Source organism: Mastomys coucha, unplaced genomic scaffold (assembly GCF_008632895.1).
Source record: "Mastomys coucha isolate ucsf_1 unplaced genomic scaffold, UCSF_Mcou_1 pScaffold21, whole genome shotgun sequence".
Taxonomy (NCBI): domain Eukaryota; kingdom Metazoa; phylum Chordata; class Mammalia; order Rodentia; family Muridae; genus Mastomys; species Mastomys coucha.
The window spans coordinates 78,803,688-78,830,810 of NW_022196904.1; the positions used below are offsets into that span (position 1 = coordinate 78,803,688).

Below are 27,123 nucleotides of genomic sequence, written 5' to 3' on the forward strand. Positions count from 1 at the left end.
CTGTGTATGATAAAACACATTGAAATATTGTTATCTTAGGAACAGGTATTAGGAAAGTAACATTGCTGATATCTAACTGCCCTTCCTTTTATAACACTGCAGATAATGTGTAGTGCCCAGGTAGGTAGCCAAAGCAAGTCACATCGGTACAACCAAGGTGAAAGGATGAGGAGGAAGACAGGGCAGGAAAGGCTAGAATTATAGTGTTTCAGAAGACAATTCCAAATGTAAAATTATGTGCTACCTTTTGCCAGAAATCCATAGAAAACCTCATGTACCAAATGTCACACTGGCTGTAATCAAATCGCCCAAGAATAGTCACATTAGACTCACTAGGTTTAATTTTATCTATATCATCCTCCATTTTGCCAGGTTTCCAGCATACAATGGCATTTTCACAAGACTAAAAGAGAAATGAGAGACACAATTAGAACTGAATTTCAAAAAATAGAAATAAAACTGTTACCATTTTAGAATAGCTCAGAGAGCCTGCTTTCCAAGACTATAAACTGTTTTAGCAAGTCAAGGTTTACACCTGACGACAAGAAACCTGTCTAGCAATAGACTTAAACAATTCAGAAGAATCGTGCTTCTCGAAATAGTGAGTTTCTCCTCCAGAACAGATTGAGTTCATCTTCAGATATGTTCACACCCAGAGACTTAAAGAATGCTATGGAATATTAGAAAGCTTTTAAAACCTGGCCATTGGTTCATAGTTCCTCCGTTTCCCAATCCCCCACATAATGAGGAGTGACTACTTGTACCTTGTTAACTACCGAGGCTTTATACACAGTGTGGGCACCGTATAGTAGATGCTGAGATGACATCATAGGAAATTGATTAGTTCACTGAAAGGACCATAGGCTATAAAGTGGCTCAAGATACTGAAGTGAGGATAGGGTCTAACAGGTCATGAAATTACACATTCCATAACCTGTAACATTGTGTCTTTTGACAGTTCTACTTAAAACAATCTCCCTGTGGTCATTATTAAAATCACTGTCTTAGCCAGTGGTCCACACTACCAAATTTTTGACACTGTATCTGGCCTCTAGAAGCCAGAGATGCTGCTAAACATCTCATCAACAACCTCTCCTCAACAGCAGGCTGACTTCAACAGTACCTAGATTAACAACCTTGCCCTCTAGAGTTTTTCAGGGGAGCCTATTCAGTCACAGATGGCAGCCTATAGGGGTCTATGCATTTAAACAGTCTAACTACAGTACCACAGAAAGATTGGAATGGGAAGAGCAAAGTTCTTCTCTACTTTCTTCAGATGAAAAAATTCTAATGCTAAGTGACATTTGAACCTGCTCTTGAGAAACCATTCCTCAGGTCCCAAGAAGTACATTATGGACTCTCTTCACATGTGATAATTCTCTGGCCTGGCTAGTATTAGAGGACTGGCAGCCAGGGCATTACAACAACCAACCCAGAGGTTAAGAGTACAACAGACTATCCCCAGGGACAGTAGAGGTTACTAGGAAAGGAGTAATAAGTAATTGCCCTCACCTCCTTTAAGGTGGTATCAGTTGAGGCCCAGTGGAAAGTCTGAATTACTACCTTCACCTGGCAAATTACAAAGGTGAATCGCTCCCTTCCACAACTAAGTAGATAATAAAGAAAGCCTGCTAACAAGAGAGGATGCCAAGATCTGATGCCTAGCTTAGTGCAAGAGTGCTTGTCTAGCAGGTGAGGCCCTGGGGTTGATTTCCATCAAATGACAAACAAACCAAATGAATGGGTGAATAACAAAAAAGGAAGTTTCCAGAGTCTAATAATACTGAAACATTCAGGCCCCAGTAAAAAATATATCTGTGATACCTACTCTTGGCTACCAACTTACTTCATGGGACTCAAGAATCATTATGGAAACAAAAGCTCTCACATGTCTGCAAAAGGTTTTCTAGATTAGGTGACTGAGGTAGGAAGACCCTCCCAGGATGTAGGGGCACCAACCCACACACTGGAATCCTGGACTGAATAAAAAGCAGAATGAATGGGCAGCAGAATTCACTGCTGTTTCTAAACAAGGATGCATGCAACTAGCTGCCTCACACTCCTTTCTGCCAGGACTTCCATGCCATGAGACTATCCATCAAATTGGAGCCAAAATAAACTCTTAAATCACCTTGCCAGGCATTCTGTCTCACCACCAAGTAACTAATGCAGTAAACACAATGAAAACTTAACTGACAGGCTCAAGGAGAAAAGAGGAGAATCAACAATCAAGACAAATATTACCCAACAAAAAAGAAACAGATGGAGGAGGAAGGCAGTTATTTCAGGTCCAACTGACAAAATCTGTAACAAAAATTTCAGTATTTCAGAGTAGGGATAAAATAAGACCAGCACTGTATGTGTGTCAAAAATACCTAATATATCAATAATGAGAATTAGTGTCTCAAAGTGAGGGAAGAAAACAATATCATTAGTGTTATAGTATGAGACAAAATATTTCTCTAATATATAATTCTACTGCAGATTCCAGATCAGTGAACTACAAATAAGTTAAACCAAAGAAAGTCCCATCTACCCAAATCACACTCAAACCTCAAACTAAAACAGAGTCCTATTCAATCTGAAAACTAAAGGAAAAACTTTGAAAGCATTCAGGACAGAACACAGTTACAGTTATACCAAAAAAAAAGGGGGGGGGGGGGACCAGACTTAATGACAGAATATTCCACATTAGAACCTATGCAGGCCAGAGAAAGGGCAAATATTTTCAAGTAATGGGGGAGTGGTGACATTGTAAAGCCAGAAATATGTATTTAATGAATCTATTCTTCTAAAGAGAAAAATGAAGAAAAAACAAGAGAATCTGTCAGTGGTAGACCTCTAATGGATGGCTGCAGGAAGTTTCCTGGACAGAAAGGAAATGCTTAGGATGGCACCCTGAAATGAGGAATGGAAAAACAAAAAAGCAACGGGAGTAAGTGCGATGTTCACTTTCCTAATTTATTTCACTGCAAAAATCATACTATCCAATATGGCTCTCAAATAAATAAGTGAAATACTTAAGACAATTAGCTCGTCAGCTGGGGACAAAGCAACAACAAGGAAAGGGTCCTGCACTCTCTTTGATTACCAATATGACAATATACGGTAGCCTGAAAAGTTACATATTTGAAATATGACATCTAAAGCAAAGCAACCTGTAGAGCTGCTACACAAAGAAATATGCATAACAATGCTACACATGGACCAGCATGATGGTGCCACAGGTAAAAGTCCTCAATGCACAAGCCTTACAAGCTGAATGCAATGCCCAGATTCCATGCAAAAAGAGAAAAAAAGATCCTTGAAGGTGTCTTCTGACTTCCACAGTGCAGTGGCACACAAGCACATGCATACATAGACACACATACATATTAATAAAAAGTTAGCCAAATAAGCTGTGCATAAATAAAGAGGGGAGCCAGGCAATGGTGGCGCACACCTTTAATCACAGTACTTGGGAGGCAGAGGCAGGCAAATTTCTGAGTTCGAGGCCAGCCTGGTCTAGAGTGAGTTCCAGGACAGCAAGGGCTATACAGAGAAAACTAGTCTCGACACCCCCCCAAATAATAATAAAGAGGGGATTCTAAAGTGTTACATAATTTCTGTACTTGGGAGACTGAGGAGAACAAGTTTGAAGTTAGAAGGCTGGCTAGGGTAGATAGTGAGACATCCTGTCTCAACAAAAAGAATTATAAGAGGAGGAATGGGAAGAGGAGGAGGAGGAAGAAGAGAAGGAGAAGTAGGAAAAAAAATAGCCCAAAACAAAATGAACAAAATAAAGTTCAAATAACTTATAGGAAGTACAGGGGAACACTTAAGAGACAGACAGGATAAAGAAAATAAAATAGGGGCTGGAGAGATGGCTAGGTGGGTAAGAGCACTGACGGCTCTTCCAGAGGTTCTGAGTTCAAATCCCAGCAACCATATGGTGGCTCACAACCATCTGTAATGGGATCCGATGCCCTCTCCTGGTGTGTCTGAAGTCAGCAACAGTGTACTCATGCAAATAAAATAGATAAATCTTTAAAAAAGAACAGAAAATAGATTTAATGTACAGCATTTTGGGCAGCTAACAATGTAAATATAAACTGGCAGAAAGGGTTTAAAAAGATATGGTCCGCATAAAGGATTGGGAATGTAGCTCGATGGCAGAACACTTGCTTAGATTCAGTATCTGTCACTTAATACCCAAATCAAAAGGTCTGAAAAAGATTATAAAAATGAGCTGGGTATGGTGACTCATACCTGCAATCCCAACACTCAGGAGGCTGAGCTAAGAGGATTGCTGAGTTTGAGGACAGCTTGGACTACCCCACAAGTTTCTTTAACCCTAGGCTTTGGGATGCAGAAAACAGTAGAGTCATCCAAGGCCAGCCTGCTCTACATACTGAGTTCCACAACAACACAAAGAAACCCTGTCTCAAAAAAACAAATGAATGAACAAATGAACAAATGAGGGAGGGAGGGAAGGAGAAAGGGGAGAGGGAGAGAGAGATCCTTACAATGTGGGGGGCTTGGTGGAAAATTCATAAAAAGATTTTCTTCAAAAAACCAAATTATATTTAATAAAAACTAAACATTTTCTGGCACTAGCTAAGATGGCTCCATGGGTAAACGTAGTTGCCACTAAACCCCATGACCCAAATTCTATCCTTGAGACCCACATGGTTTAAGGTGAGAACTGATTCCCACAAAATGCCCTCTAACCACTTGCACTGTAACACACACACACACACACACACACACACACACACACACACACACCCCTAATTTAAAAAAAAAGTCTCTTTCTTAGCCAAAGGCCCTAATATGGACATGAGAAGATTAGCCACTACCTGGAAGAAAACATTTGCATGTTTCTGACGAGATACATATTAGAATATATAAAGAACACTCAGAATAAAACAAAATAATAATAAAAATAAACAAAAAACCTAATCCCTTGGAAAACCAGCTAAAGATTCAAAGAAATATCACCTAAAAGGACACGGATGGTGTGATCCCTTTACTTGACTGTAAACTTGACTAACGGGAAATAACTAAAACCCTAATGGCTGGGCACACCTGTGAGGGATTTTTCTTCTCTCTCAAATCGTTTGAGGTAGAAAGATCCATCTTTTTAATCTGGATGATACCTTCTGCTAGCAGCCCACATAAAGGACAAATAAGAAGGATGCACTTTTTGTTTGCTTGCTCTTGATAGCAAGTCCATTCCTTCCCTGGCATTCTTTGAAATTGTGTTGTGGGGCTGGAGAGATGGCTCAGCAGTTAAGAGCACTGACTGCTCTTCTGAAGGTCCTGAGTTCAAATCCTAGCAACCACATGGTGGCTCACAACCACGGGCAATGAGATCTTACGTCCTTTTCTGGTGTGCTTACATATAATAATAAATAAATCTTAAAAAAAAAGACAAAAACAAACAAACAAACAAAAAAAACAACTTTTGAGGGCAGTGGTGGTGCTTGGGAGGCAGAGGCAGGCAAATTTCTGAGTTTGAGGCCAGCCTGGTCTACAGAATGAGTTCCAGGACAGCCAGGGATACACATAGAAACCCTGTCTCAAAAAACTTAAAAAAACCAAAAAAAAAAAAAAAAAAAAAAAAAAAACAAAAAAAACCTTAACCATTACTCAATATCTTCTCTAAACATTTATCCCAGAGAAATTCTGTATATAATAAATCTACATAAAATCCTGTACACAACTGTTCATCTGCAAGTGTGCTATAACTCCAAACTGAAAACAAACTCAGCCAATAGTGTGGTGTTAAATTAACTGTGGTGAAGCTTGAGAATGATGGCATACACCTTTAATAGCAGCAGTTGGGAGCCAAGGCCATCTCAAAGTAAACACATAAAACAACTGATTAACTGTGATAGTACAGCAATACCATGGACTATTTATTACTTTAGTAATGGAAAATAAGAACTACTTTATAGGCAACAACTTAGATGGGTCTCCAGTGAATCCTATTGAGGAAAATAAATTATCTCAAAGGCTCCCAACTGTACGAAACATCCTCAAAATGACAAAGTTCATGTGCTGTGACAAAATGACAAGGCACTAAACACACAGCACACTGATGTTCACTGTCTAGGTTTTGAGAGCATAACAGCTTAACTTCAGTTATGATTTTTAACTTCAGTTCCAGGTGAGCCAATGCCCTCTTCTGGTCTCTGAGGGCACCAGACACATACGAATGATACACAGACATCCATGTGGGCAAAACACACATACACATAAAATACAAAAATCTACAATGATGATGATAGCAGCATACCTACTGAGAGAAAGTGGGGATGTCACACTGGACCTCTCTGAACTACCTTTTAAACTTCCTGGAGTCTATCTCAAGATGAAGAGTTTAAAGAGGGGAAAATGAAACCAACAACAGTAAATTTAAATCCAAAAGGAAATGAAAAGGGGGGTGGGGGGGCTCAAAAAAAAAAAATCTCAAAACTAGGTTCTGCCTAAGAAAAATGTAAGACACCTTGGCATTCACATCAGGAAGCCAGGCAGGACTCTCCCACTTGGACAAGCCTACAGGTTCAGTTAACATCACCAATCAATCACCGCTCTAGATGATCACTTGGAAAAAACCAAACTAAACAAAGCAAGACACGGAAGGCTACAGGTCCAAGTACTTTCCTGAAATAGCTTCATATGTGCACATCATCCCACATGCTTTCAGTCATGACTACATTCATGAAACCCAATGCAACACATGTGTATATTGTAGTTGTACTATGCTTAGTCAATGACAAGAGCTCACTGTATACATTCAGTACAGGGTGCAATTCTTTTGTTCAAATACTTCTGACCACTCATAGATTGAATTAGAAGATGTGGAATCCATGTGAGACAGAGGGCTGTGTATCTATATCCACCAAAAAGTTAGAGCAAACTGCAGCCTGTAAGCCAATCAACTCGTCACCTGTTCTTGCAAATAAGGATTTACTGAAAGAAACAAAAAAACATTCCTATTGGATTATTTTCAACATCATTGGTTCCCAGACAGTTGAACTTTCTAAGCTTGCTTTTCTCACTAGAGTGTAAAGAACATCTAGCAAACTTCTTTTTCCTTAAATATGTCTGCAAATCTACCAAAATATAAAAATCTTTAAAAGTTTATTATCTGCTATTAATTTTAATAAACTTCATAAGTAACTGTTTCTTACAGAGTACATGTACACGCCCGCACACACATACACATGCACACACACACACACGCACACACACTACAAGTACAGCTTAACTCTAGTGTTTCGTACCTTGGAAAGTATCAAATCGCCTAACCATCGCACACAATCAACATAATTCCTATGTATGTCTCTGGTAGAAAAGTCAGGAAAGTGGATTTTCTGGGAAATAAATGGCCTGAAGAAAGAATGGAAATGTAAAAGTTAAAAGAAAAAGTATAGTAGGATCATACTGTTTTTTCAGTTTGGGATTTATAAACTCTAGTGCTTAGTCAGGACCACACCTAGGGCTTTAAACAAATCAGGCAAGCACTCTGCCTACTGAGCTTCATCTTCTAGTTCAATTTTTAAAACTTCACAACATAAAATATGATCATTGATCTCTCAGTCGGTAACCTGTTCTTTAGAGCTAACGTATCCATTTTTCATTTTTACTTTCTTTCATTATCAGTTTTCCATTATAATGTTTTACGTTCCTTTTTAAACTCAGGATTTGAAGTTTGGGGTAGGTGAGATGGTAAAAACACTTGCCACACAAGCCTAGCCTGAGCTCAGTGTGAGGAACCCAAGTAAAGGAGGAAGATGACAAGTGACTACGCAAAGTTGCCCTCGGACCTCCTCTTTTGCTAAAATGTATTTGTGAGAAAATAAACAAGATATTCTGGAGGTGGTAAATTCTAATCTCCCAAGTGATTCTATGATGTCTGTCTGTCTTTCTTTTCTTTATTTAGGGGGCAACAACTACAACACCGCCCTTGCTGGACAAGTGTTTAACTAGAGCCACACCCCACCCCTGTGATTCATTTTATATTAATTATAGAACATTATCACAATGGATGTGATAATGACCTGAGGTAATCCTGTCTTCCTTTTCCCTCATATATAAAAACCTAGGTTAAGCTCATTGTTTCAAACTCTCTCCAATTCAAAGTCTAGGATCTCCTGTTAAGAAGGTAAGATGCATGACAAAAACAAAAACCATGTGTACACATGTGTCCATGAATGTGCATGCAGAGGTGATAGGAGAACCTCAGGCATCTTTCTATCTCCATGTCCACCTTGTTGTGGAGCAAGGTCTTTCACTGAACTGAAAGCTAGTGGGTTCTTAGACTGCCCAGCTAGCAAGCTCCAGTCCCCAACCCTGGGTTTATAGGCAAGTCAAAACTACATGGCTTTTACAAGGGTGCTGGGGATTTGAACTCAGGTCTTTCTATCTTTACAGCAAGTGCTCTTATCCATCCCACCAAACCATGCTGACATGAATTCATAACTATTACAATCTCAGATGCTTTTTAGTCAAATGCACATCATATTACTAGTTAAAGCCCTTTCAAAAAGACGAGGGCAACGCTGTGAAATGTAATTTATATTCATTTCAGAGATCTAACAACTATTTTAAAACATAAATTTACAATGGCACCTGATGTTGAAGGTTGAAACTAAAAGTTGTACTTATTCTTAAAAGTTAGTAAAATATGATAAATGTACTCCAATGATTACTAAAGCTTGCAAAATTAAAACTAACCTGCTAATAAATTTATTTGGAAACCTGAAAATAAACTCTTTGCTAAAATAAAAATGCAAAGTTAACATATTTAAGCATATAATGCTTACAGTGAAAAGTATAATACATGGCACACACACACACGTTTATAGTGAAAGTATCTCTGACAACTAAGCAAGTACTAAGAAGGTAGTTACATAAGACCTGAAGCACTTCAAAAGAGAAACAAGTGGCCTGGTGAGATGGCTCAGTGGGTAAGAGCACTGACTGCTCTTTTGAAGGTCATGAGTTCAAATCCCAGCAACCACATGGTGGCTCACAACCACCCATAATGAGATCTAATTAATGGCCTCTTCTAGTGTGTCTGAAGACAGCCAAAGTATACTTATTTATAATAGTAAATAAATCTTTGGGCTGGAGCGAGCGGGGTTGACCGAAGCAAGCAGAGATCGTAGAGTCAATTCCCAACAACCAGTGAAGGCTCACAACTATCTATCTGTACAGCTACAGCGTACTCATATACATAAAATAAATAAATCTAAAAAAAGAAAAAAAAAGGAGAAACAAGTGAAGCATCTCAATAATACAGACTCTTCACTGTGGGATTATGGGACAAGACTCCACAATTTGAATTTTCTATTTAATGAAGGAAGCATCATTTACAAGAAAATATCATCTATCTATCTATCTATCTATCTATCTATCTATCTATCTATCTATCTATCATCTATCTACATACCTACCTACGTATCTAGGGGTCTCACTATGTACATAGTACCCCCAAGTGGCCTGAAACTTGCTCTGTAGACCATAGTGCCATCCAATTTTCCAAATGACAGAATTCTTGCCTCTGTAAAGGTGTTTTCCACCACGCCTAGCATGACAGTATTTTATTATCAGGAACTAAGAGCTATTCTATAGCTAGAAAACAGTTTGAAATTATAATTTACTATACCGAATTACAATTAACTATTATGTCTTTTCCCTTGTCTATAAGAACAGTAGGTTCAGGTGATTTAAAACTTTTATACTTCCAACATAATGACTTAATAACATGCATACATAAATCAAAGTAACTGGAATATGCCAATAAATTACATGAAAACAATTCAAAGACTGAAAAAAAATTTAAATAAGGGTTTCTATTTGAAAGATCTGATAGCAGTGACATGATCGGTTATGGGATATTAAAAAGAAGGGCTACTAAAGCAGCAGCGGGAGTCATTTCCCAGCGCTGGATGGGAGGAAAGCACATCCGCTCAATACACACAGCACAATGGTCACCTGTTAGTTTTGTTTGGGTTATAATCATAAGACTCCTTAATTGCATTCATCATTCTCTTTGAGTTGATTCTCCACAGTTTAAGAGAGTGATCCATACCACAGGACATTATTTTTTCACCCAAAAGATCATAATCCTAGGAATAAAGCAGAAAAGTGAAAATAAGTAATTTATAGCTCGAAATGCTACTTTCCAGTTTTCACCTAGTGCCCACTACACAAGCACTACATTTCAATCCAGAATACTAACCACATTCTAGCACATCAACTCAGCATATTCAAAGTAACAGACTCTAGTATATTCTATTCAAAATTCTAATTACTTTGTCACCACTAGAGTGCAAAATGGAAAGCAATTACTTGAACTTACATTTATCTATTCAACTATATTGAAATATCTTCCTTAATTTTAAATTAAAATTTCATTTAAGTTGTCACCTTCTTGAGTGGTGTGATACGTGGCATATTTACCTCACTTCAGGAAGGCCCCATGCCGGGGAGTAGTTGGCTAACCCAAACAGGACTGGGTGTAGAGAAGAAAGAAGGGAGGGAGAGAGGGAGGAAGGCAGGCTTTGGGAGGAGTTGACGCTGGGGGTGAATATAAACAAAATACACAATAACACAATAAAAGTATCACATTACAAACATTTAAAAAAATAAAAAAAATTAAACATAAGAATGCATTTGTTGTATGTGTTCGGGGAAGGTGGCACACATGAGCCATGGCACAAGCACAAAGGTTGGAGGACAACTGGCCAGAGTCACTGTCTCCTCCCCCCAGTGGACTGCACATAAGGTTCCAGCTTGGGCAGCAAGGACCTCTACCTGCGACACAATACAATAGTGCTCCCCACCCCCATGTACTTTATTTCAAAACGTTTCAAACCTATATTGTTTTTAGGGCTCACTTTTTAAATGAGTAAGTCTAAATGAAGAAACAATTTTGACTGTCCTTGAACTCAGAATCCTTATATCAGCATCCCATAGGATTACAAGTATATATAGTACCACTTTATAATGCTAATTTCTGCATTTAACAAATATTATGCAATTACAATCTCTTTTTGCAAGTGGACACAGTCCAGATGTTATTTATTTTAGTACAAAGCACTCAAAGAGTTCACAAAACTCATACTCTCTATTGTTATAGAAAAAAAAAGGGATGGAGTCTCTCCTGCTAACATTTTAAGTATCAGTAAGGCCAGGCATGCTGATGCACACTTTTAATCCCAGCACTTAGGAGGCAGAGGCAACTGGATCTGTTTGAGGCATGCCTGGCCTTCAGAGTGAGTTCCAGGAAAACAGTGCTATGGAGAGATCCTGTCTCAAAAGGAAAAGGAAAAGGAAAAAGGAAAAGGGAAGAGGAGCAAAAGCAAATAGTTCTATCCAAGAGGACATCTTACATCAACCTAGACATTCTGCAGCGACTCGAACCTGAAACCATTTTACCAAGACACTAGCTTTGGTGGCTACTGATTTCATAAATCTACTTGTTACTATTTCTAATAACTTCATTATCAACAAAACACTCTGAAGAATCTACAGCTCTGTGTTAGCTTTAAAAAAAAAAAAAAACCAAAACTTCTTTAAAAAGGCAAAACAAAACAAAACTCTTAAAGATTCATGTATTTTTATGTTTATTGGTGTTTTGTAAATGTGTCTGTGTACCACTGTGTGCAGAGCCCATGCAGGACAGAAGAGGACACTAGATGCTCTGCACCGAAGTACTGAACCCAGGTCCCCTGGAAGAGCAGTCAGTGCTCTTATCTGCTGAGCCATCGCTCCAGCCCCTCTAAATCAGACTTCTCTTGATGACTCCCACACAAAGCCTGGGGTAGAATGATACCATGACTTCTAGAAATATCCAAGCTGATACGGTAGCATTAGGTAGTCATGATTCTCAAAAGCAGATAAACTTGAACTAATGTAGTATTTTGGCACTGCAATATATGGTTCAAAGTGATTCATCTGTAAGTGGTTAAATTAGAAAAAAAAGTTGAAGAGAAACAAAAAAAAAAAAAAAAAAAAAAAAAAAATTAAAAAAAAAAAAAAAAAAAAAAAAAAAAAAAAATCAAGTTACCATGCAAAGGCTGCAATGCTAAACCTTGAACACTTCCTACAGCTGACAGGTCCCTGATTACAATGTATCAGCATAAAGACAGTACAGGCTTATCTCTAACATAGATAACATAGGACAGTGAGAGTAAAGAGGCCTGTTATCAAGCCTGTTATCTCTGGTGGAAACAGAAGAGATGCCAGCAAGTGGTCCTGTGATCCCGACACGGGAGGAGGGGGCGGAGGCATTGCAGCAAGTGCACAGCCACCTATTCACACATATGTTCACAAGAAATAAGTATTTTAAAAAGAAATTAAGAATGAAAGAAAGGCAAAATGAGTGGCCCAGGCTTTATTCTCATCACTAAGGAAGCAGGGGCAGGCTATCTGTGACTCAGATGCCAATCTGTTCTACATAGCAAGTTCCAGGCCAGAGGGAGTATAGTGAAACCTCGCTGCCACAGCATAAATAACATTTCTTTTTAAAACCATTACTACTGGTCTAGCATGCTACCCAGGGAAGAGGTTAAACACATCAGAAGACTTGCCCAAAGAGAATCACTTACTTCTACTTCAAACAAAAAATTTCTTAAGGATCGTTAGATAAACTTGTTCTTAGTTGGGTCTTGTGGAGCATGCTTATAATCCTGGCACTCAGGAAGCTGAGAGAGGAGGATGGAAATTTCAACACTAGCCTGAATTACATGGTGAAACCCTATCTCTAAAACCATCTTCTCCTCCTCCTCCTCCACCACCACCACCACCACCTCCTCCACCACAAAGAATGACTGTAATATTATTCTTCTCATGGCACTCATTAGAGTCATTCTGTAAGACCAAAACTGCCAGAAGCCCACTTGCTCTATGCCTTTATGTGTAGGTCAGCATCTTGATGTTGCTAGGATGAAATGGCTGCCTGCCAGGCCGCATGAAGCAGATGTGTTTGCCTACCATGAGAAAAGTTCAATGGGAGATAGTCACTCTATGTAAACCAAAGATCATTACCCTAGATTCGACTTACAGCACTCAGAACTTCATCTCTGTGCCCTTCCACACCTCCGAATATTGCCACAAGAGTGTCTGTTTGGATATTCCATAATCGTAAAGCATGATCTAATGTAAACACAGAAAGGTAAGAGAAGATTTTTATCACTCACCTACTGCAAACTTTTAGTATGCCCTTAACATACATGTAAAAGCCACGAAGATTTAATTATGTACAGTAAAACTAATATTATCCATGATATATAACTTAAAATACATCACATGTAGATTATTAATATTCCAAGCCACACATTGAGACTGCCTCAAAAGTAAACAGATAAATGAATGAAACTGTAGAGACATTGAGGATACTGCTCAGAGCACTCACCTGGCATACCCAAGGCCTGGGTTTCAAGGTTCAGCACTGAAATAAAAAAGCAAAATCCTCCTCCCCTTATACCTATAATCTCAGGCCAAAGGGACTAGGGGGTGGCGGTGGGTGTCTGACACTGAGCAAGAGGACTGCCTCGACTTCAAGGCCAATCTAGGCTAGAGAGAGGGAGATCCCGCCTCCCTATAGACAACAAAAACAGCATCTGTATCAAGCAGCTCACAACGGCTTCTAATTCCAGCTCCAGAGTATCTGATGTCTCCAGACTCTGTAGGCATCTACCCTCACATGCACATACCCACATATAACCACATACATGTACCCATAATTAAAAATAATAAAAGGAAATTATTTTTAAAGTACATACTTAGAAGTATAAAAATAAAGATGAGGCACATAATAGTGTATAAAAAACAAGCTAATGAATATTAATTAGAAAGCCCAGAAACAGTTAAAAACAGCAGAGAGAACTGGAGAAATGGCTCAGCAGTTAGAACACTGGCTCATTTTCCCAGGACCCAGGACTAACTTGGCAAAAAACTGTAACTCCAACTCCAAGGGACCTAACTCTCTCTGGTCTCCCTGAGCACAGGTATGCATGTACTGCAGACATCTATGTAGGCAAAACATTGATACATATTAAAACAAAACAAAGTAAGAGCTGAAAAGTTTGTCTAAATCCAGGTAAACTGTTAACAGCAGTGCAGGCACAAGGAGCAATGCCATGCTTTCTCGCCACGGAACGTAGCCATTTAAGGAAGCTGAAGCAGGCCCAGTGGCTCACACCTGTAACCTCAGCACCAAGAACGGTAGGATTCGAGGTTCTCTGTGGCTTTGTGGCTACTCTGGGATAAAGAATAAAAAACTATCTCAAAAAACAAGGAGGCAGATTATATTTAAAGCAAATTTAAATCTTTTAAAAATAAAAGTATAGCTCTTCGCTGCACTGCTTACTTTATTATTTTGGGGGGAGAGGGAGTTGTCTTGGGGTGCTGCGACATGTATGTGGAGGTCAGAGGTCAGCTCTGTGAAGGTAGCTCTCTCCTTCCACCTACACATGGGTTCTGAGGATGGTCAGGCTTTATCTACTGTGCCAATTCATCAGTCTCTTTTCTTATTTAACAAGTAACACTGCTTTAACATTATTGAAGATACTGGTGAGAACTGAGCTACTAAAAACATGAAAAATCTTAAACTTTGGCATTTATGATAAAGCAATTACTCACAAGAGGATGAGGTTCTACAATTATCACAATACAATAAGAGTTGAGGATGACATAATCCCACTATGTCATCAACAGGCAGAGACCTATTTTTGAAGTCTTGGTTTATGAGATGTTAATAAAGGCTTTTTTTCCTACTAAAGTCAATTTCCTCTTTTAATTTATTCTCAGAACACAACCTGTTACTTTCAAACAATTATTCTAAAACAAACTGAACTAAGGGACCATTTGTTTCTTGTGAGCTTACCTTTACTTACTGACAGGAGAAGGTTTGGGTCTCGTGGGTGGAATTTCAGCTCATTGATAGCATTTCCATGACCAACATAGTGCTATAATAAATTTAAAACATTTCATTTCATCTCAAAAGCCAATAAATTTTCTTTCAGAAACCTTAAGAGAAACATAAGGTTGGAGGCAGACCAATAGCCTAGTACACTCAAGGCCCAAGGTTCAGTGTCCAGCTCTGCTGCCCTCTGCTACCCAAACAAATTCACTTCAATAGTTCTTACTCAACCTTGGCTACATACTAATATCACCCAACAAACTGACAGAAAGGAAAATAGTACCAGTTAGCCAAGGCTCAGCTAATAGCATTATGTAAGAGATGCCAATGGCCCCCAGGGTTAAAACCAGCAATGCCTAAAAACCTGCCTTCCTATTAATATTAGCTTCCTTGGCTTTCCCTTTAGGGTGCCCTGGAAAAAGCGGTTACTCTTCAGTTAAAGACTCTCAAAGCAGGCTGGAGAGATGGCTCAGCAGTTTAGAGCACTGACTGCTCTTCCACAGGTCCTGTGTTTAAATCCCAGCAACCACATGGTGGCTCAAAACCATCTGTAATGGGATCTAATACCTTCTTCTGGTATGCCTGAACACAGCTACAGTGTACTTACATATAATAAATAAATATATCTTAAAAAAAAAAAAAAAAAAAAAAAAAAAAAAAAGAACAAAAAAGATGTGGCTATCAACCCTTCCTATGTATTCCTTAATTCACATTCATTACCCAACTGTTACAGGGACTCCAAAGGACTAATCTAAATAAAGCAAGGGGGCTGGCTAGATGGCTCAGCATGCAAAGGTGCTGGCCCATGCCTGAAAGCTGTATTGGATCTTAAAGATCCAATCCATATGTTGGAAGAAGAGAACCAAATACCTCTGACCTCCACATACACACACTCATACACACTCGTTCCACACACCTAAGTAAGTAAATGTAACACAGAAAAAGACTATATAAGCAAGGTACAAATCAAATTAGGTATGCAAGTTAGTGATCGCATTCACTTTAAAGACATTTTATGAAGTTTTAACAGATGTGTAATCAAAAGTATCATTATCTACAATTTGACCAGAAGACGCACCTTTATACACTGCATTGTTATAGGATTAATTATTCTTATTATGCCTCTCGATCCAGCAACTGCTAGTAGAGGGTGGCTGGTGTTGCTATCATAGGTCCATGCACAAGTGTAAAAGTTTTCATCTGCCTGAGAAATGCCACAGTTAAGAAACATAATTTTGAAAAACTTAAATGTTTACAATAAATGGAGCCTTCCAAACTGGTAAGGGTTTGGATATTTAAGTGCTCATTTTTCTTTATACAAAATTTGCATACTGATAGACAGGTATCCCTGGACTCAAAAAGCAAACGCAGGAGGATGTTCTTAAATTAGAGGCCAGCTAGGCCCTATTCTCAAAAAATAAATGCATACTCACAGTGGCACTTTTAGGCTAAAATCCACACCAACTGAGTTCCTTCTTTGTCCCTCACTCCACCACACTAGCTGCCTGTACTAGGCTACTCCACTGATGTAGTCCCCAAACAGCTGGAAACAGCAGTTCAACACACAGACTTAACTGTTCTTCAGTAAAGCTTTATTTATACAACTAGGTAGCAAGCCTACAGGCTTGCCTGCTGATAACCCTCTGTCCTGATAAGCTATCAACCTATGCATGCTTCATTCTGCACCTTCCTAACATGGAAACCATTCACTCATTTCTGTGGGATCTGCACAGATTCAATATCACCCTGCCTCACCTGTCATATTTTTTCCAATGGATCTGAAGAAACATCTTAATATTCAGCTTTTTAAAATTCCTGTGAGCTAATCTTCTGGCTTTTAAGATCTTCCTTTTCTTCATAACTCACTTTCCAATATTTCATTTCCTTAACCACACACACTTATTTTTACCACCTTGGCTTTGTTGATCAAATCCATAGAAGGACTTCCAGTTAAGCATTAAAACTGTAATAAAATTGTAAAACTCCAAGCATGGTCAAAAAGCATGAGGTTTTAGCTGGTCTCTGCTAGTAATTTCTCTCATGGATTTCTAATGCTCCCCCTTCCACTCATCTTATACCCACCCACTTCATAACATATCCACCTCATAAGCATCTACCTCCTAACAAATTCAATGTCAGGTAATTGCCAGGATCCCCTAGTGACAACACTCCTAGCTAAAGGATGGGACAGTAACTTTAGAGAATTAGTTTTCAAAAGTTCTGATGCACTTATCAAAATAAATGTCTTAAATCAGAGATATAAAACCACTTAGAAAAGGATACATCAGCATCTACATAGGACTGCAATAACCGTATTTCCCCTTGTGAATGGCATTCATATAAGGTTACCTAAAGAAACAAAAATATGCATGTCATCTCAGATAAACGTTCTCTTTCTCTCTTAAACATTCTGGCTGCGATTATAACTTAGACATTACAGAAACTGCTTTAAACAGCTCTATACTTACCAAAGCCTTATAAATCCTCCCACGTTTTACGTTATACTAGACTGTATTTAGTAGCCTAGTAATAACAATTTCTATTTCCAAACATTTAAATATACATTTCATTCATGTAATCACAAAACTTTAAAAATAAAGAACCTCACATAAAGCATACATGTACTGAAACATCACCTGATACCCGATAAATACGTACAATTTTTTATGATTTTATGTATAATTAATATTTTAAAACTATTACTTAAATCTACTGGATTTATACTTGATATAGAACAACTAATTACACCTTATTAGATGACAGACTTCTGGGACTAGAGGGATAGTTTAGTGGTTAAAAGTATTTATTCTTCCAGACGGTTCTGTTCCCAGCATCCACATGGCTGCTTAACAATCCTCTGTAACTCTAATTCCAGGGGATCTGATACCTTCATGGCCTCTATGAGCACGGCACACACACGGTGCACAGATAAACAATGCAGGATCCCACAGATACACACAAAATGAAACTCTAAAAGTACAAGCTTCTTTCATATTTGAGTAATATAATTTTTTCAGCCATTCAAAATATTTATAAGGGAAACTATAAAACCTGCTTCATAACAAATATACCTTCTAGTCATTAGTTTAACCCCAACCCCTTCTCAAACGCTTCCCTCTTACACCCAGTATAAGACCAGTATATTGCTAACCCAGCTATCCCAGTATCCAGAATTGATTTTAAAATCATCCCATTTTAACACTAATTGTAACAGATACATAATAATCACTGTTGCCAGCCTGCCCCCCAACACTCACTCTGTTGCTTCCCACAGTTGCAAACACCAGAGGATCTCCTTCTTTACTGTGCCAGTTAAACTGAACTCCAAACAATGGCTGGTTATGATCTTCCTATAAAATATAAAATATGCATGAAATAAGAAAAATTTAATATATTTTTTAAAAACAAAAAATATTAGCAAACTAACCTTTACTTAACCTTCTTTCTCTCCCTCCAAATTCAGCTCATTCACTATCTTATAGACTGTGGTGGTTTGACTAAGAATGGTCCCCATAGGCTCATATAGTCAAATGCTTAGGAAGTGGCACTATTTGAAAGGATCAGGAGGTGTAGTCTTGTTGGGGTAGGTGCCACCTTGTTTTTGGCAGTGTTTAGCTACGGTGGGCCTTGAGGTTTCAAAAGCTCACACCATGTCCAGTGTCCTCTCTCTTCCTCCTGCCTGTAGATTCAAATGAGGAACTCTCAGCTATCTCTCCAGCATCATGTGTGCCTGCATGCCACCTTGCTTCCAGCCATAATGATAATAACTAAACCTATGAAAATATAAGCAAGTCCCAACTAAATACTTTCCTTTACAAGAGGTGCTATGGTCATGGTGTCTCTTCATAGCAATAGAACACTGACTAAGACATATATCATACACACACTGACTTCTGACATTAAAAGTATAACATCACACAAGCTTCCAGATCTTAAAATATGTGAATGTTTGCTAATGAAGACTTGCACAGCTATGTATCCTGAAAACACTCTGCTATCTGCCTGCTTTCTTAAACCCTACCTTCATTTTCTGAATCATGACAAACTTGGTAGATGTACTTTAAGTTCTTGAGCCAAGAGGACATGGTTATTTCTCTCATTCAACAGACCAACAAATGGCTTTGGATTGCATTCGTTTTCCCCTTGGAAAGCAGAGCACATCACAGCCATCCCAGCCACTGCTTTTATTAGTCAGTCCTATTCAAACAAATTTAAATGATCTTCAGTAATCTTTATATAACCTTGGACTTGGATTATGGCAGACCAGAAAATTCCAGTTTCTTATGCTTTGCTAAGAGTTTACCTAAAATTATACTGAGCAAAGGTTTTCAGTTTCTTTTTAAGGTACTTTAGTATATGTTTGTAGTCGAAGCAGTGAGTTTTATGACATTTTTTCCCCTTGTATATCACAAACTTAATTTAGGTATTACCCTCTATTGTCCTTAGTTCCCTTCTTCCCGAGTAATTCCCTTCTACAGCTTCATCTTGCATGGCGGAATCAAATATCTCTCTGTATTTACATTTCTTCACTCAGCTGTTGACGGGCACGCAAACTGACCTGACCTGGTTATTGTGAATGGTTGCAACCAATGTGGAAACAGGTTCCTCTATGATATGCAGACATGGTGTGGCAAGATCATATGGTATCTCTACTTGTAGTTTCTAAGAATCCACACACTGACTTCCAGTGTGAATGTACTGTTTTACATCCCTACCAGGAGTGTGTAGATGTCCTCTGCCCCCAGCATTAACAGCTACCTCACTGCATTGGGAAAAAAAAAAAAAAAAACAGTAACTACTCTGACAGGGGAGAGGCAGAATCTACAGTCATTTTGATTCACATACCCCTGGTTGCTAAGGATGGTGAACATTTTCATCTATTCACCAACAGTACTTCATGGTTTTTATAAAAATTCATTATTATTGTGCATGTGTATGGGTGAAGGGGGAGGGAAAACAGACCCCAGAGGTCAGAGGATAACTTATGAGTTATTTTTTTGTTTTTAAAGATTTATTTATTTTATGCATATGAGTACACTATAGGTAGCTATCTTCAGACACATCAGAAGAGGGCATCGGATCCCATTACAGATGGTTGTGAGCCACCATGTGGTTGCTGGGACTGAACTCAGGGCCTCTGCAAGAGCAGTCAGTGCCCTTAACTACTAAGGCACCTCTCCAGCCCATGAAGTTGGTTTTCTAGTGTGGGTTCTGAGGATGATGTTAGGTGTCCAGGCTTATGTGGCCAGCGCCTTTACCCATTGAGTCATCTGGATGGTCCTACTTTATCTTTTGAAATGTGTCTTTGCTGGGCGGTGGTGGCACACGCCTTTAATCCCAGCACTTGGGAGACAGAGGCAGGTGGATTTCTGAGTTAGAGGCCAGCCTGGTCTACAGAGTGAGTTCCAGGATAGCCAAGTCTACACAAAGAAACCCTATCTTGAAAAAACAAACAAACAAACAAACAAAACAACAACAAAAAAAGAAATGTGTCTTTATTTCATTGCCTGTTTATTGACTAGATTTGGATGGATTTTTTTTTTGGGGGGGGAGGGTAATTTTTTTTAAAATTATTTGTATATTATAGATATTAATTCCCACTCAAAGTTTTCCTCACAAACTTAAACTTACATTTATGAGAAAATATATAGTATAAACATATATAAAAGTTATATAATAAACATACATGTTTCCTCAGGGGAAAAATGCCCACAAAATTTAGAAAAGCAGAAAATGGATATATAAACCATTTAAACACCAAAAGTCCTTACCTATAGTGGTCTTTTTTTTTTTAATAAATGAATAAAAATGTTGCTGAGAATATAATAATTAACCCCAACTCCTTATTTCCCCCTAAATCTTATATATGCTTATGCACTTTAATGTTATTAAACTGGGCACAGTACTGATACCTACAGTCACAAGACTGAGCTGTGACTAGTTTGAGGCAAGACTGGGTTATAGAGGGAGACTCAAATCTTTAAAAAAAAAAAAAGATTCCCGGGCATCTGGAGAGCATGCCTTTTAATCCCAGCACCCAAGGAGGAAGAGGCAGGGAGATCTCTGTGAGTTCAAGTCTGGTTTGTGTACCCAGTGCTACACAGAGAAACCCTTCTAAAAAAAAAAAAAAAAAAAAAAAAAAAAAATCACATGGACTTGAGGCTGGAAAGATGGCTCAGTGGTTAAATAAGAGCAGTCTACTCTTCCAAAGGACCTGTGTTCAATTCCCAACAACCACACAATAGAGGACACAGAGGCTTTGTACTCAGATAAGCACCAAAAGAAGCAGGAATGTTAATTAGGCAGGTGTGTCACCTGCATTCCATCCAGAAAGCTGAGAGTGGGGGTTATTAAAGACCTCGTCACCTTTTCGTTATCCTGCCCTCAGTAGGGACAGACTGCACCCTAGATCCCTAGAATGATTATACTCTTTCCTCCCTAAACATTATACTTCAAGTCTTTAAAATGAAAAGTTAAGATGTGTTGACATTTGCTAGGGTCCAGGTAACAGATCACACTCAGTTCTTTTTTAGTAACTGATGTCAGAAGTGGTTTGGGTTACAGTTTACTGAAATATAAAGAATAACATTTTTTTGTTTGTTTTTGTTTTTCGAGGTAATATTTCTTAAAGTCCTTTATTTGGATCAACAAATAAACCAAGAGCAGCCTGCAATACTATTATACATTTAAAGTAAAGGACAAGGATAAACAAAGTTTACTGGACTAACTGTGTGACAGATTATAAAACTCAGTTTAAACAAACAGAAACCCCTTTAAAACACACTAGTTTTAAAATAGTTTAGACCTAAGGGTATTCCGTGGCCCTGAGAAGTCTGCAGCCTAGAACTTCCTGTACATACCTTGAGGCTGTTCACACATTTGAAAGAATATTTGCATTTCTTCGACTTCCATTTTCCCTTCCCCCAGCTTTTCCTTCCTGGAGCATTTGGTGTATTTGTGGGTGTATCCGGGCGTTCTGTGTTTGTGCCACTCTCGATACTGACAGCATCGTCCTGTGAGCAATAAATTAGGAACTGCATCAAAGGATGCACATGGTATTTAAAAGCAAGACTTCACTATTAAAAAGATAGCTGAAATAAAAGTGTGCAAAAAATGAGATTTGTACTCCTGGCTGCAGTTGGGGTCATAAAATCCAGTTATGCATTACAATACTGCAGAGAAAAGTAAAAACATAGTACTAAGAAAGATATAGGCAATCTGGGCTTTAAATAAGACACTGGTCTACACCAGTGATACTAATATAATGCCTCATTCACTCCTACACAGCTCTGTGGAAATGCCACTAGTAGACAAGAAAATGTTGGGGAAAAATAATTGCTCTCTTGCTGGTAAACAGTTGCTAGGATTCAACATTTCACTAACACACAATTCAATAAATCTGACTGACTACTACACATCTTTATAATTTATCAGGTTGGCCATTTGGGGCAACAGTGTTAATACTTCCTATATTAGATGTAGTTTTGAAAAGCAGGGCTGGTGAGATAGCTCAGCGGGTAAGAGCACTGACTGCTCTTCCGAAGGTCCTGAGTTCTGAGTTCGGATCCCAGCAACCACATGGTGGCTCACAACCATCCATGTGAGATCTGACCCCCTCTTCTGGTGCGTCTGAAGACAGCTACAGTTTGTTATGCTGGAGCAAGCAGGTCCGGAGCAAACAGAGGTCCTGAGTTCAATTCCCAGCAGCCACATGATGGCTCACGGCCACCTGTACAGCTACAGTGTATGTACTCATATACATAAAATAAATAAATCTTTAAAAAAAAAAAAAGAAAAGCATCTGTTATGCAAAGTCTACTTATTTATAACATAAACCGTTTAGAATTCTAGAGAAGCCCTTTGTGGTCCATACTATATGTAAATGCAATTCACCTCATAGCTTGAACACTACCACAAAAGGTATTTAAACTATGTATAATATAATCTGCCCAGATATAGCTGCAGGAAATACTGAGAAGTCTTCTGACTTCTTATCTTCCTTCAGTTCAGAATCCATCTTCTTTGGAATACAAAAATTTCCATCTATTACCCTGGGGCAGTAGTAGTCCCTAAATCCATTCCAGAGGAACCATTTTGTCAGTGTGTCTAACAGCTGTTAGAGTGAAGCTCATGAAGTGTACAACTACCTTTGTGGTCTAAGTTACTGCTTCCTAAAGTTGGTTTTGTATTACAAAAAGTTAAAAATAAATAGAAATGTCAAAAGGTATTTAAAGGGGGCTGGAGAGATGGCTCAGTACTTAAGAGCACTGACTGCTCTTCGGAAGGTCCGGAGTTCAAATCCCAGAAACCACATGGTGGCTCACAACCATTGGTAAAGAGATCTGACATCCCCTTCTGGTGTGTCTGAAGACAGCTACCGTATAGTTAATTATAATAAATAAATCTTTGGGCTGGAGTGAGCAGAGATCCTAAAAGTCAATTCCCAACAACCAGATGAAGGCTCACAACTATCTGTACAGCTACAGCGTCTACTCATATACATAAAATAAATAATAAATCTTTTTTAAAAAGGGTATTTAAAAACCACTAATTCATCTTAAAACATTAGTTCTTAAGGTTTTTCAAACTTCACATTGGTCTAAAATAAAATGTCTTTTAAGAAAATACAATATTCTAGAACATAGCACCAGTAAGAACACTGACTACTCTTCCAAAGGTCCTAAGTTCAAATCCCAGCAACCACATGGTGGCTCCCAATTACTGATAAGAGATCTGACACCCTCTTCTGGTGTATCTAAAGGCAGCTACAGTGTACATATGTATAATAATAAATAAATCTTTGGGCAGGAGTGAGCAGGGACTGAGGAACTGGGTTGACTGGAGCAAGCAGAGGTCCTAAATTCAATTCCCAACAACCACATGAAGGCTCACAACCATCTGTATAGCTACAGTGTACTCATATACATAAAATAAATCTTAAAAAAAAAAAGAAAAAAGAAAACTGAAGCTAGGCATTGTGTCTTACTCCTATAATCTCAGTACTTAGGATGCTAATGAGGCAGGAGAATATCCATGAGTTTGAGGCCAGACTGTGAGACTCAAAAACAAAACAACAAAAAACAAAACAAAACAAGGAATGAAGTACTTGACACAAAGCAGGTGACTTACAAGAAATTGAATTGCAATTTGCCATAAATGTACAATTTGCTTTTAATGGAAATTTAAATTGTTACAATTTAAGTTGGCCTCCTAAATTGAAATCATTTTCAACCAGGCATCTGTTTCCCCAGCAATTGGGAGACAAGGCTAAAGGATCTTAACCAGTATGGGAATAACAAGTTCCTGATTTTTAAAAAAAAAAAAAAAAAAAAAAAAAAAAAATCACATTTTATCTGCTTCTCCTCACCTGCGGATTGTTCTTTACTGCAAAAAGTTCCTATTTTGGATTTTGCAGTTAAAAATCCCATCTCGTATTACAATTGGTGCAGGTGGTGAAAATCAGCCTATCACTTCTATCAATGGGTCCATCCAGATAAGGCAGAACCTGCAACTTACTGTGTTAAGAAATACTTATCTATTACTCCATCTAAATGGGGAACCAGTCATTGTGCCTCGAACCTTTGATACAATACTGATTGGGCATGGGCATTTGATCTCTGAATTCCAGGCCAATGAAGAGTACAAAGTGAGATCCTGTTGCAAAACTTAAAAAACAAAATAAAATACAACAGAAGGAAGTTTGGTGAGGACAGAACCTGGGGCCTGTCCTCATGCATGTCAGGCATGTGCTTTACAAATGAGCTTTTATGCCTCTGTCCCTTAAAAAAAAAAAAAAGAGTTTTAAAGTTTTACATTTGGTCTGGTTTGTAATCTTATATGCTTCATCTATATATCCATACTATTCTGCAGGACATAATGGTGCACGAATGTATTGTAGGTACTGAGAGGGTTAAAGAAAGAAGGTAACAGGTGTGAGAGAGGCATAGGGAGATTCTGAAACAAAACAATCTTTTATTCTGAGAGGATCCCAAAGGGCTCAACAAAGTGTCAAAGGCACACGTACCAAAAACTTTCAGTCTCGTCCCTCATTGAAGGGACCGAACCAAAAGCTAACCCAATCATTTGGCTATGTTTGAACGCTTTAGAAAGCATCAAAAAATGTACCGTAGGAGTCTGGAAAATAAAACGAGCTTTCACTTACTTTTTTCTCTGACAATTTCCTCATTAAAAATAAATTTGACATTTTCATTAAATTCCGAGTAATTATTATTCGAAAGGCCAAAGCCGCTAGACTACCCTATCATAAGTAACTAATTATTAGAACACGTGTCTAGTACTTTTTTACAACACCTGCGTAGTATTTTTTACTGGGCAGCACGTATCTAAGCACTGACTTCACTTAATCTTACACTTGGCTCAAATACAGACTTTACCACGGTGGCCTGAAATCTTGCAATCCCTTTACATTAAGCAAAAAAAAAAACTTTCAAATTGTTCCCTCCCTTGCCTTCATCCCTCCCCCTCCACGATCTTCTCGATTCTGCTCCTTCCACAGAAAAGTCGACACGGAGGCACACCGCACTTCTGTGGAAAAGGGTACACATAACCGCACGGTCACGTAAACCTAAGCCAGAGATCTATACTTTCCCATCCCGAAGATTCCGTAGTTAAGACCCCTCCTACCAACTTTCCTGGGAAAACAGAACCTCTTACCTCGAGCATGCCTTTTTAAACTAGTACAATCTCAGATTCGCAATCACCGTCAAGTGCCCCAGAGGTACAAACTTCGTCTCCCACGCAAGGATGATCTGAGCAGAGCTCGCAGACCCCTTGGACTTTTAATCCCGCTCTTCGCCAACTTTCTGCTTGCTCTCTCAGCCGCAGTCCCAGGTCGAATGCCCCAGCCAAACTGGACTTCCCCGCACGCCTGCGTTCTCCCGAGCGCGGGGTGACACCTTTCCCTCCCCCCACGGCCGCCCGCTCGCCCGCCCGCCCCGACCGCAGTTACCAAAGACCCTGAAACTTCTACTCCGCAGTCCCGGGACAGGCGAAGCTGCACTCACATTCTCGTCTCCCGAAAGGTCCGGGTTGCTGTTCTCGTCGCTGCTCAACTTCTGCTTCTTGGCGGCGGGCATGTCTGTTCCCGCCGGCGCAGTCGACACTTCCCTCTCGGACATATTCCTCCGCCTCCCTCCAGGTTCTTGCCGCCTCGGGCGGGGCCTCCGCCACACCGCCGTCAAGCACGCCCGGCCGGAGCCTGCCGCAAAGCTGCCGCCTCCGCCACCGCCGCCGCTCCCCCCACTGTCGCAAATCGCGCCCAGCCGCCGAGGCGGGCGTGCGTGCGACCCCGCCACACTGCTGAAAAAGGGGCGCGCGCGCGCGCGCCCTCCCGCACGGCTTCCTGGCTGCTTCCCGTGCCCTGGTCCCGGCGGGCGGTTTTCCCGCCGCCCTCTCGGCACTTTGCACCGAGGCGTCGGATCTGCAGGCTCAGAGGACAGGGTCTCCTACGTCCCGCTTCCCCACCAGCGCCTAGACACGAGGCGGAACTCAAAGGGCTGCTCCCTCGCCCCCTTCCTTGCCAAGACGTTTCACCCGCAATTGGCTCAATCCTTCGCTCTCCGACCCGCTGCAAACGAGCGAAAGTCTGTGGCCTGGATCAGACCACCAGTGCCCCAGAGAGAGGGGGGAGACAAAAGAAGTCACCTTTTGTTTTAGGTGTCTCTGTCTAGGGTCCCTGATGCGGAGTTTGGGAGAACAACATGAACATTGTGTTCACGGAACTCCTCACAGCCTAGACTCTTTCTTGAAGGGAGAGATTCAAAATCTCTAGGCTGTTTTCTGCTCGCTTCCCCCATCTGGCACATGGAAGGGTCCGGCCTGCAGGTGCGCATGCGCCGAGGCGTAGTCTCGCGCTGGGTTATGGAGACCGGCCTCCTCCTGGCCCCTCCTCTTCTCGGTTCTTGTTTGCTGAACCAGGTAGTCTTTCCACCGGTTTCTGAAGCGTTGGGGAAGGTTTCAAAACGGTACCAATTCAGTGCCTACGGGCACGCCTACATTCTGGGCAGATAGTTTATCTAATACAATGAATGGTTATATTCAACCGGTTGGTGCTACTGTTGGCTTAAATAAACCTATATTTTAAATTACATATTTAGATTTAAGTAAAAATACTTTGTGATGCATGATACATTCCAGTAACCCAACGTCGGTACTGCCTGATCTCCTCAATCTTTAGATCATCC

At 39.6% G+C, this 27,123-nt stretch overlaps 1 protein-coding gene and 1 long non-coding RNA gene across 3 annotated transcripts in view; one reads left to right on the forward strand and one right to left on the reverse strand.

Moving 5' to 3' along the window:
- Window positions 1-26,552, reverse strand: part of Eed (embryonic ectoderm development) — a 27,733-nt gene extending 1,181 nt beyond the window's left edge. The window contains exons 1-10 of one of the 2 annotated variants that reach the window (XM_031387290.1): window positions 25,945-26,552; window positions 21,781-21,933; window positions 18,178-18,270; window positions 17,204-17,269; window positions 15,999-16,124; window positions 14,885-14,966; window positions 13,061-13,152; window positions 9,988-10,121; window positions 7,272-7,377; window positions 245-403 (exon numbers count right to left, since the gene is read on the reverse strand). In XM_031387290.1, coding sequence (XP_031243150.1) covers window positions 245-403; window positions 7,272-7,377; window positions 9,988-10,121; window positions 13,061-13,152; window positions 14,885-14,966; window positions 15,999-16,124; window positions 17,204-17,269; window positions 18,178-18,270; window positions 21,781-21,933; window positions 25,945-26,058 — 1,125 coding nt within the window. In that variant the 5' untranslated portion in view covers window positions 26,059-26,552. The remainder of the gene's footprint in view (window positions 1-244; window positions 404-7,271; window positions 7,378-9,987; window positions 10,122-13,060; window positions 13,153-14,884; window positions 14,967-15,998; window positions 16,125-17,203; window positions 17,270-18,177; window positions 18,271-21,780; window positions 21,934-25,944) is intronic. The other variant, XM_031387291.1, reaches the window with a different exon arrangement.
- On the forward strand, window positions 1,119-7,892 carry LOC116102552. The gene is made up of 2 exons (XR_004123221.1): window positions 1,119-2,935; window positions 7,690-7,892. It is a non-coding gene; the product is annotated as an uncharacterized LOC116102552 (long non-coding RNA).
- Window positions 26,553-27,123: the final 571 nt, after the last annotated feature.